The 10,248-nt window shown below is 48.0% G+C and overlaps 1 protein-coding gene across 3 annotated transcripts; it reads left to right on the top strand.

Annotated features, from left to right (window-relative positions):
• Positions 1 to 8,821, top strand: LOC117313776 (leukocyte elastase inhibitor-like). Of its 3 annotated transcripts, XM_073810239.1 has the most exons (8): positions 1 to 18; positions 733 to 841; positions 1,260 to 1,434; positions 3,118 to 3,255; positions 3,931 to 4,048; positions 5,412 to 5,554; positions 5,640 to 5,807; positions 7,912 to 8,821. In XM_073810239.1, the coding sequence occupies exons 2-8, from the start codon at positions 831 to 833 to the stop codon at positions 8,314 to 8,316; spliced, it is 1,158 nt and encodes a 385-aa protein (XP_073666340.1). In that variant the 5' UTR covers positions 1 to 18; positions 733 to 830; the 3' UTR covers positions 8,317 to 8,821. The 3 variants fall into 3 exon arrangements, with proteins under 3 accessions (XP_073666340.1, XP_073666341.1, XP_033719654.1); XM_073810240.1 differs by lacking the exon at positions 733 to 841; XM_033863763.2 differs by lacking the exon at positions 1 to 18 and having other exon boundaries at positions 405 to 841.
• The last annotated feature ends 1,427 nt before the right edge of the window (positions 8,822 to 10,248 follow it).

Raw genomic sequence — 10,248 nt, 5'->3', positions numbered from 1 at the left:
CAGACAGCCCAGCAGCGGGTAAGGCCGGGTAGCGATCTGGGCCGGGCGGGAGAGGCTCCGATCCGCGAGCACCCCTCGGGGTCCCGCGTCCGGTGGTCACCCCGCGCCGCCGTGCGCTCCGCGGGGTGCCCGCGTCCGGTGGTCACCGCGCCCCGTCGTGCGCCCCGCGGGGTCCCCGCGTCCGGTGGGCACCCCGCCCCGCCGTGCGCCTCGCGGGGTCCCTGAGTCCGGTGGTTACCGCCACCTGCCCTGCGCCCCACCCGGAGTCCCCGGCGCTGCGTCCCGGGAGACCAAACCGGGCGGCCTGCGGCAGACGGAGGTCGTTCCCTGGGGCCTGAAGGCGGAAGCGGAAGCCGAAGCCGGAGTCCTGAATGTTTCTCTCTCTGTGAGGGTTTCCAGGCAGCCCCGGCGGAGCGGCTTCTCCTTTCTGCGGCTGGAGGCAGGGAAGGGAGGCCAGTGCGATCCTAGAGATTATTTATCAGCAGCAACAGTAATAATTCAACTTAGCACTTACACGCTGGGCAGCCAGCACGACTGTTCCTCTTGCTCGATTGTATGTGGGCTGAGAGTCGAGGTCAGGTGGGGAGAGTGCTTGGCTGAGCTGAGCGCAAGGCCAGGTGCTTCACCTGCAGCCCCTCCGTGCCCGCGGGAGTGACAGAGGATACTTGTCACCTTCTCCTTGTCGGGCTGCCCTACCTGACCCCGGGGCCTGTGTTGGCTTCCCACTCTCAGATCCTTCACCAGCTGTGAGACTGGGGACCTCTCTAAACACCAGCAAGTGAATCTCAAAAACGAGGATACTTCTGTCTCTTTTGCGGGAATTTGCTTTAATGAGTAGCAGGTAGCTATGACTTTCTAATAGAAACATTCTTTTTCAGGTAAAAGTGGGCAGTGGATTCATGGCTCAAATGAATCAGAGACTTGAACGGAGGGTGGGAAGTGTGCGCTCCCACGTGTGGTAGGGAAGGGCCCAGATGCACCTGTCTGCACGGCCAGGGCCCTTTAGGACACGGAGTCCTGATCCCGTGTCACTGCTGAATCCTTGGCCAGTCGCCCCAAGCTCCCACAGTAGTGCACATGGAGTGTTCTTGCCCTCCGCGAGAGAGAGACAGAGAGAGACAGAGAGGGAGAGAGAAAGTACAAGTTCGTTGCAGGGTATTTCAAGGTGGCTGGCGTGAGTTGAGGAGGAGATGGGGAAGTGGCGTTGCCGATTGGCTGGTGTGGCAGGGGGCAGCTCAGGGCTCTGCTCTGTGTTGCAGCCTCACCATGGAGCAGTTGAGCGCGGCAAACACCCGCTTCGCCTTGGACCTGTTCCGCGCCCTGAACAAGAGCGATCCTGCCGGCAACATCTTCATCTCCCCCTTCAGCATTTCATCAGCGCTGGCCATGGTCTTTCTGGGGACCAGAGGCAATACCGCGGCGCAGATGTCCAAGGTGAGCAGAAACTAGCTCTCCCAGCTGGTGCCTACCGCACAGACCGTACCAGAAAGTTGTGCCTTTGAGCTCTTGCAGCGCGTTTGTACAAAACTGTATTTCGGTGTTCAGCATTGTGTGTTATATTATACATTATACTTCATGAAGTCAGACTTTCAGAAAAAGCCCCAGGAAAAATCCACTGGGATGCAGGCTGTCATTCATGACCCAGTCCTTTACTGAGCACCTGCGATGTGCCAGGCTCTGCTTTTAGTGGGACTGAGGACGGAGCAGGAAGAAAGGGGACAACACCCTGCCCTGTGCTGCTTCCGTTCCCGCAAGGAGTCTCCAGGGCTTTCCTGTAAGCCACGCCCTCCCCCGCCCAGGACTGTCCAGTTTCTGCTTTGCCTGTGATGCTCAGCGACTCCCGTAATGTCGGCTGTGTCTTGGTACTTTTGAGCATAATGACACCTAGTCGAGAAGTCAAGGGGACACGAGAGCCTGTGAGTCCGTGTTCCTACCCCTGGGCCTGGCACCAGGTGTGCCCTGGTGGGCTGTGATCCCCGTTCCCCTGTGAGCAGTAGGACCCTGCAGGGAGAGGGGGCGGGGATGCTGAGGGTCCTGCCTGTCCTTGGTGGGTGTGGAGGGCACCTGTGTGCGGGGCGTGCTTTATGCTGAGTGGGGAGCTCTGGCTTTCCTTGAAAAGAGGGGTGAAAGTGAAGGTCTTTCTAACACACGGGTCACAGATTGCGCTGCACTTAGAGCCAGGGAAGGTCCAGCCCGGATTCACGTTTATGGGCCTGTTCCAGCTGCAAGCTTCTATTTCTGTACTTTAGGAAAAACCAACCTTTTTCATCACTGCAGATACAAAAGCGTTTGAAAGTTTTTAAAAATCCGGTTTAAAAAGAACCCCGGTACTAGTCATTGTTAGTCGTCCCCTGCAAGGTAAGCTGAGCTTGTGTTTTGAGGCTTTCCAGGTACTTTATAAGCTCAGAAAAGAACAGTCTTAAGTTTTTACCCCCGTTTCCAGTAAAGAGATCCGTCACAGCACCCCCACGCACATTCCACATCTCAGTGAGTAAGTGGCCTTTGTACACGGTGGCGGTTCTTCCTCGTGCCTTAAAAGCAAGGAACCAGCCCAGGCCTCATAAAACCATAAGGGGCCTCTAGATGTAACTGATGTATGGGAATTCAACTTTGCCCCATGTTAAGTTTAAGGAAATTATTTTTAAGTAAGTGAGTTACTGATGCCAGTACTGCAAGGAAAAGAAATAAAAACCTCTCAATCTGTACCATCTCTGTGTTCTTACATAGCTGATGCTTCTTATCTTTACTGTTTATTTCTGAGAACTTTCAGTAAAATTATATTTGTATAGAATATACATATGAACTTACCACTTCTGATTTTGGGGAAAAAAGCAGACTTGTGTAAATATTTAGCTTGTTAAGCACTCCTATTTGTGGAACTCTAATTATACCAAAAAAGTGATGGGAAAACAGTTTCCAATGTCCTTATTATGTTTCACCAAGACATACATTTTGGATTTTCTATTACTTGTTCTCCAATGAAAAATGGAATATGAAGATGGCTGGGGATCATCAATAATTAGTAATATTAATTTGATTTGATGGAAGCAAATGCCAAGGAACCAGCTTATAATTTCAAAAGAAATGGTTATAGAAATAATGTGTTCTTTCTTTTAGGCTCTCTATTTCAAAGAGGTTGAGGAGATTCATTCGGGATTTCAGAGTTTGAATGCTGATATCAACAAACATGGAGCTCCCTACATTCTGAAACTTGCTAACAGGTTATATGGAGAGAAAAGCTATGATTTCCTCCCTGTAAGTACTTTGCTCTTCGTGTTCCAAAACTCACTAGACAATGCAGACTCTTTTCCAACAAAATCAAGTCACAGAAGTCAGCTTTAAGTTTTATAAACATTCAGCAAAATCATCCAGAATGAAAACACGACAGACAGTTTTCCCGGAAATGGATGTGATTTCATTTTCTAGTCTCCACAGTGAAAAGATTGACCCTGGCTGTTTTGCTAAAGCAAGAGTGAATTCCATGATTCACTTTCAAGTACAATCAGTATTTGCTTGTTTATGAAAATGTTAGTCAAGGGGTAGAAAAGAATTGGTAAATTTTGTTTTATTTTATTTGGGCTGTGCCGCGTGGCATGTGGGATCTTAGTTCCCTGACCAGGGATTGAACCCCTGCCCCCTGCAGTGGAAGCACAGAGTCTTAACCACGGGAGCGCCAGGGAAGTCCCCAGGAGTTGGTAAATTTTATACAACACTGAAACCACTCAACTGTACACTTAAAAGTGCTTAAGGTCGTCAGTTGAATGCTGTGTGTTTTTCACTATAGTAAAAAATGTAGAAGGGTTAGAATTTTTTTTGTTACAATGAAATATGCCTTTTGGGACAATTTCTGTTGCTTTTCAGGATTTTACAAAACCATTTCTGTATGGAGTAGGAGTTACTCACATTTCCTTTTTTTTTTTCCTTAAACAGGAGTTCTTAGCTTCAACTCAGAAAATGTACGGTGCTGAACTGGCCAGTGTGGATTTTCTGCAGGCCGCCGAAGACGCAAGGAAGACCATAAACGAGTGGGTCAAAGGGCAGACGGAAGGTGAGTGAGGGCAGCCCTGATCGTACACACTGATGCTTCCTTTCGTCCACCCGCCTGCCCCTCGCAGGTGACTCCCTCTCCCCTTCCCTAGCCCCTCAGCCTGACCCTGGGGTCCACCTTGCACTGCCCAACTGCCCAGGGCCAGACAGGGCCAGGCCTTCCTTTCTTCTTTCTTCCTTCTTTCCTTCCTTCCTTCCTTTCTTTTTTCTTTCTTTCCTTCCTTCCTTCCGTTTTAAATAAATTTGTTTATTTTATATATTTATTTTTGGCTGCGTTGGGTCTTCGTTGCTGCGCGCAGGCTTTCTCTACTTGAGGTGAGTGGGGGCTACTCTTCGTTGCGGTGCGTGGGCTTCTCATTGCAGTGGCTTCTCTTGTTGCAGAGCACGGGCTCTAGGCGGGCGAGCTCAGTAGTTGTGGCGCACGGGCTTAGTTGCTCCGTGGCATGTGGGATCTTTCCGGACCAGGGCTCGAACCCTTAGTCCCCTGCATTGGCAGGTGGATTCTTAACCACTGCACCACTGGGGGATGTCCCCAGAGAGCTTTCAAATGTAGGAATTCCTCAAAGTGGAAATGTAAACATGATTTAACTGAAGATGCTAAATGTTTTCTACCCATAAGTTCCCCAAACTACATTTTAAAATGAAAACTAACATTGAACGAAGACTGAAAGAGATGAAAATCTTGTGAATCAGTATTTACAAGCTACTGTGGTCATAAATACTTTTCGCCAACATCTTGTCTAAGAAACCAGGGTCGGGAGGTGGGGCTGCGTCTCCTCAGGCTCTCTTTCTGGTTTGTGTTACTGTCGTAGTCACGGAACGGTTGAGGCACCCACAGGACACCTGTGTTCCTTCCATCAGGGACTGTCACGGCCATGCCACGTCATGAGTGGGGCCTGTGTTTCAGGGGAGGAACTGTCCTACCTTTTGGATATTTGTTAAAAGCTTTCCTGTGAGAGTCAGGCATCTAACTTGGAAGATTTGAAAAAGGGAGCTATTTATTAGTGACAAAACATTTTGGTTAAGAAATTGTTCTTTTCCTGAAAAAGAATGGCCAGTCACAAAATGAGGCCACTACTTATCCCACGTTCCAGAAAAGAAGAGTTTTCCTGGTTTTAGCCTTTAAACAATTGACTTGTTTTGAAGCATCGGCCCTTTGGGGGCAGATTGTGTCCCCCTGATCTGCCCCTCGAGCTGGTTTATTTAAAGTAGAAGCACCCCGGGGGCTTGGCTGACTTAGTACCATGTTAAAGGAAATTAAATAGAAGGAAGAATTTGAGTGGCATTTCATTGCTAAGCAAAGGTCAGTTCAAATGTGGAATTCTGATAGGTGGATTTTTAAAAAGCTAACTTTGTCTTTTTAGGGAAAATTCCAGAGCTGTTGGCCTCAGGTGGGGTTGATAGCATGACTAAGCTGGTGCTGGTGAATGCCATCTATTTCAAGGGAAACTGGCAGGAGAAATTCATGATGGAGGCCACAGAAGATGCAGCTTTCAGACTGAATAAGGTGAGGGCAGGTGACCTTCTAGAAGACTGTGTGCTCTAAAGCCACGCTGACAACAGTGTTAGTGATCTGTGTTTTAATTGTTCAGAAAGACACAAAACTAGTGAAAATGATGTATCAGAAGAAGAGGTTTCGGCTTGGCCACATCAAGGACCTTAAGTGCCAGGTGCTGGAACTGCCCTACGAGGGAAAGGACCTCAGCATGGTCATCCTGCTGCCGGATGACATCCTGGACGAGTCCACGGGGCTGAGGAAGGTGCGCCTCCCCACCCCGAGTGATGCGCGGACCCTGTGTGTGTGTGTGTGTGTGTGTGTGTGTGTGTGTGTGTCGGGCGTAGGTGCTTGTTCTTTGTTTAGTGAGGTGACCCGGTGTTCCTTCCCAGTTTCCCGTCACTCCTTTGTAAAGTAGCCCATCCACGTGTGCCAGTGCGAAGCTCCACATTTATTTATTTATGTTTATAGGGACTTTTATTATTGAGGTATAATGACATGTAACATTATGTTAGTTTCAGGAGTACAACATAATGATTCTATAACTGCATATGATGAGAAAGGGTTACCATAATAAGTCTAGTTACCATCCATCACCACACAGTTATAATTTTTTTTCTTGTGATGAGAACTTCTTTTTTCCTGTGCATATAATTTTATTTTATTTATTTTTTTATTGTACGTTTTTTAATATCTTTATTGCAGTATAATTGCTTCACATTGTTGTGTTAGTTGCTGCTGTATAACAAAGTGAATCAGCTATACGTATACATATATCCCCATATCTCCTCCCTCTTGCGTCTCCCTCTCACCCTCCCTATCCCACCCCTCTACGTGGTCACAAAGCACCGAGCTGATCTCCCCGTGCTATGCAGCTGCTTCCCACTTGCTATCTAGTTTACGTTCGGTAGCGTATATGCCACGCTACCAATGCCACTCTCTCACTTCATCCCAGCTTACCCTTCCCCCTCCCCGAGTCCTCAAGTCCCTTCTCTAGTAGGTCTGCGTCTTTATTCCTGGCCTGCCCCTAGGTTCATCAGTACCGCTTTTTTAGATTCCATACATATGCCTTAGCATACGGTATCTGTTTTTTCTCTCTCTGACTTACTTCACTCTGTATGACAGACTCTAGGTCCATGCACCTCATTACAGATAACTCAGTTTCGTTCCTTTTTATGGAAGGCCCACATTTAAATGTTCAGCTACTATCGGTGCACAACGTGGCGGGAACATCTAAGGTACAGACCGAGTGGAACGCTGGCCAGGGGCAGCTCGTGGAGACTCCCTTAGATGAGCTTTGGAGGCCCGTGCCATAAATGGGGACTGTTTCATTAAAACAGTTTTTTAAAATTAAAAACCCTCGACCATTATAGTTTCGCCATGTGCTGTAAAATCTGGTCATTGTCACCCCAGTTCACGTAGGTTGTGCATTAAATGTCCAACTGCTACATGACAGGAAAAGATCCACGTGGCCCGTTAGTCTGAGAGATAAGCCCGCTGCCTAACCTGAACTTTGTCTGCGGTTTCTCTTATTGTAATTCAAAGCGAATCGTATCTCTTGCCAGGGCCAGGAAGAGGCAAAACTGTGAAGAGTGAGGTTTTGCTTCAGTGTCTCTGGCCTGTTGTGTGCTTTTCCCCTCCCCCATCCCTGACCAAACTTGCTGTTGGATGGCGTTTAATATTAGCCATTTGCAGCTCTAGAGCATAAGTTAAAACCACTGTGTTCCTTCTTTCAATTGTATTTGCATACTTGTCCGTTCCTGATTATCAAAAAGAAAGTCTGGAATGACCAGCACCAGTAGAAAAGTGGAATGTGCGTCTGTTCCAGTGCAGTAGCAGTGATAATAGTAATGACAGTAGCTGACCTTACACAGCACTTGTGTAGGGTGACTCATTCAGCACTTACAGCGCTCCAAGTATGTGCTACTGTTATCCCATTTTAGATGAGGAACTAGGGCCATTTCTGTGTTTACCAATGGGCTACATCTATCAGAGATAACTTCCGCTGTGTGAGGTTCCCAGATAAACACAGTGATCACTGGGGTTCAGAATAAACAGAATGAAATAATGGAAGAAAGCTTTAAAGCACCCTCTTGCATCACGCGACCAATTAGGGCAATTTTAGCCAGGACGGCCCGTGACCCATGTGGCAGGGGCCTGGTGAGTCCTGGGTGGATGGGCCCTTGGTGGCTGGGAACGCAGCTCTGTTCATTATCACCAATAGCCAGAAAGAAATGAAATGCTCCAAATGGAATCTGTGTTGGTACAAACGTGAAGGAAGCTAGGGAGCCCGTTCATTCCAACAATGCTTCATTAACTTCCTTCTATAAAATGATTTCAGCTCTTGTTTTTGCCCATTCCGAATCCAGATTGAGCAACAGCTGACTTTGGAAAAGCTGCGTGAGTGGACCAGACCCGAGAATCTGCATCTCCTTGAGGTCAATGTCCAGCTGCCCAGGTTTAAGCTGGAGGAGAGCTACGAGCTCAGCACTCTGCTGGCCTCCCTGGGTATGCAGGATCTCTTCAGTGGCAAGGCTGACCTGTCCGGCATATCAGGAGCCGGAGACCTCTCTGTATCGAAGGTGGTCCACAAGTCCTTCGTGGAGGTGAACGAGGAGGGCACAGAGGCGGCGGCTGCCACCTCGGTCGTCATATTCGGAACGGCCTTCCAGTCGACAGAGGAGTATTTCACCGCCGACCACCCGTTCATTTTCTTCATTCGGCACAATCCCTCCACTAGCATCCTGTTCCTCGGCAGACTTTCCTCCCCATAGAGACTAGAAATACAAGGTCAGGCTTGGAGCATTTTACCTGCCCTTTCAATGGTGACCATTTTCATAGATCTTTACCAGTATAACTACTATCCAAAAATGAATCTTTAATCTCCTTTGTAAGCTCAGTCCTGTTGGCTGGTTACACCCATTAACTTGGCATGGGTATCTGTTCTTCTTTGTTTTTTTTTTCTGCGGTACGCGGGCCTCTCGCTGTTGTGGCCTCTCCCGTTGCGGAGCACAGACTCCGGACACGCAGGCTCAGCGGCCATGGCTCATGGGCCCAGCCGCTCCCCGGCATGTGGGATCCTCCCGGACCGGGGCACAAACCTGTGTCCCCTGTATCGGCAGATGGACTCTCAACAACTGCGCCACCAGGGAAGCCCAATCCCTCCTTTTTTAAAGCTTAATTTAACGAACACTTTGAATGTTGACTTTGGCCCAGATGCTGGGGACGTAAAAATGAAAATAAATAAATAAATAAAAGAAACTTGCCCCAGTATGATCTGACATTACGAGTGGCAATGACTCCTGCTTCTGACACTCCTTCCGTAGGGGCTGTGAGAACCCTCCTTACTCTGTGTCCTGTGGAGATCAAGGTAGGACCCACCTCCCACGGGTCCTTTAGGGAGGATTAACTACCTCTATGCATCTCTAGCCCTGAGGGCAATGCCTGGGACAGGATAGGTCCCGGTGAGTCTCAGCCCAGACACCCTGCCTTCCACGAGGGTCCTCACTGCCACCCCAGTCCCACACGAGTGCCTTTTCCTCCCAATCCCGCTGTATTCCTCTACACCTGCCGTGGCACAGTTCTCATCATTCTGTCCCGAAAAGCTTTCTTCCTAAAGCCAGGTGCAGGGACTCTCTCACCGTCCCCAACCTGCCCGTTTATTTTATAGACATTTCTCTATTTCATGAACTATTTAATGTGGTTCTTCTGTTCATCCCTAACTTCTTTTTCAAAGGATTACAATTTGCCTCTTGCAGAGACAACGGCCCAAACTCCAACTTGTCAATACTTTCAAGCACGCTGTGAAAACGCAGGGATCAGGGCTTCATGGCAGCGGCCCACGTATGTTAACTTGGCTTCCAGGCATAGCGACCGTAACACAGTTTGAGAAGGTGGCCCTCAGCTCATGGTGTGTTCCTCTGTGTATTATCCCAGCTTGTGTGGTTTAATATTACTTAGACCTATTCTCTTTCTTTTTTTAAAAAAAGACAAAATGTAGAGGTATTGCCTGCCAAGTCAGTTGATTTATTGACAAAACGGGTCCTCAGTAATGCTATATACTTCAAAGGAAAGCAATTCAAGCAGTTTGATAAAAAGTATATTGGGGAACAGCTTTTTAAGTTAGCAAGACAAGGCTATGCCTACCTGTGCAGGAACTGTCTTGAGACATTGCGATCCTGTTACGGGCTGAATGGTGTCCCTTCCAATCCTGTGGGGATCAAGGTAGGTGCGCTGGTTTCCGATTGCGGTGGCTTCCCTTGTTGCGGAGCACGTGCTGTAGGCGCGTGGGCTCAGTAGTTATGGCCCATGGGGTTAGTTGCTCCGCGGCATGTGGGATCTCCCCAGACCAGGGCTCGAACCTGTGTCTCCTGCATTGCCAGGCGGATTATTAACCACTGCACCACCAGGGAAGCACCCACATTTCTCTTTTAACTATAGTAAATACAGCACCTGGTATACAAAAATTACTGTTTAAGTTTAAAATGTTTCCATGCTCATGGACTATCATAAATTTTGTTTATGTTTAGAGACTGAATCTCTAAAATAAAAGAGCTTGTTATCTAGAGTGCACTCCAACATGGAGATAATGTGCTCATAATAATCCCATTGAGCATATTTACAAAACACCACTGTGAGACCTCAACCCCACCAAGCTTCAAGTTGATCAAAAGTATAATAATTCACTTATTTAATTTCTTAAACTG

This window comes from Tursiops truncatus, chromosome 10 (genome assembly GCF_011762595.2).
Source record: "Tursiops truncatus isolate mTurTru1 chromosome 10, mTurTru1.mat.Y, whole genome shotgun sequence".
Lineage (NCBI taxonomy): Eukaryota > Metazoa > Chordata > Mammalia > Artiodactyla > Delphinidae > Tursiops > Tursiops truncatus.
This window is presented reverse-complemented; position numbering and strand designations above follow the sequence as displayed.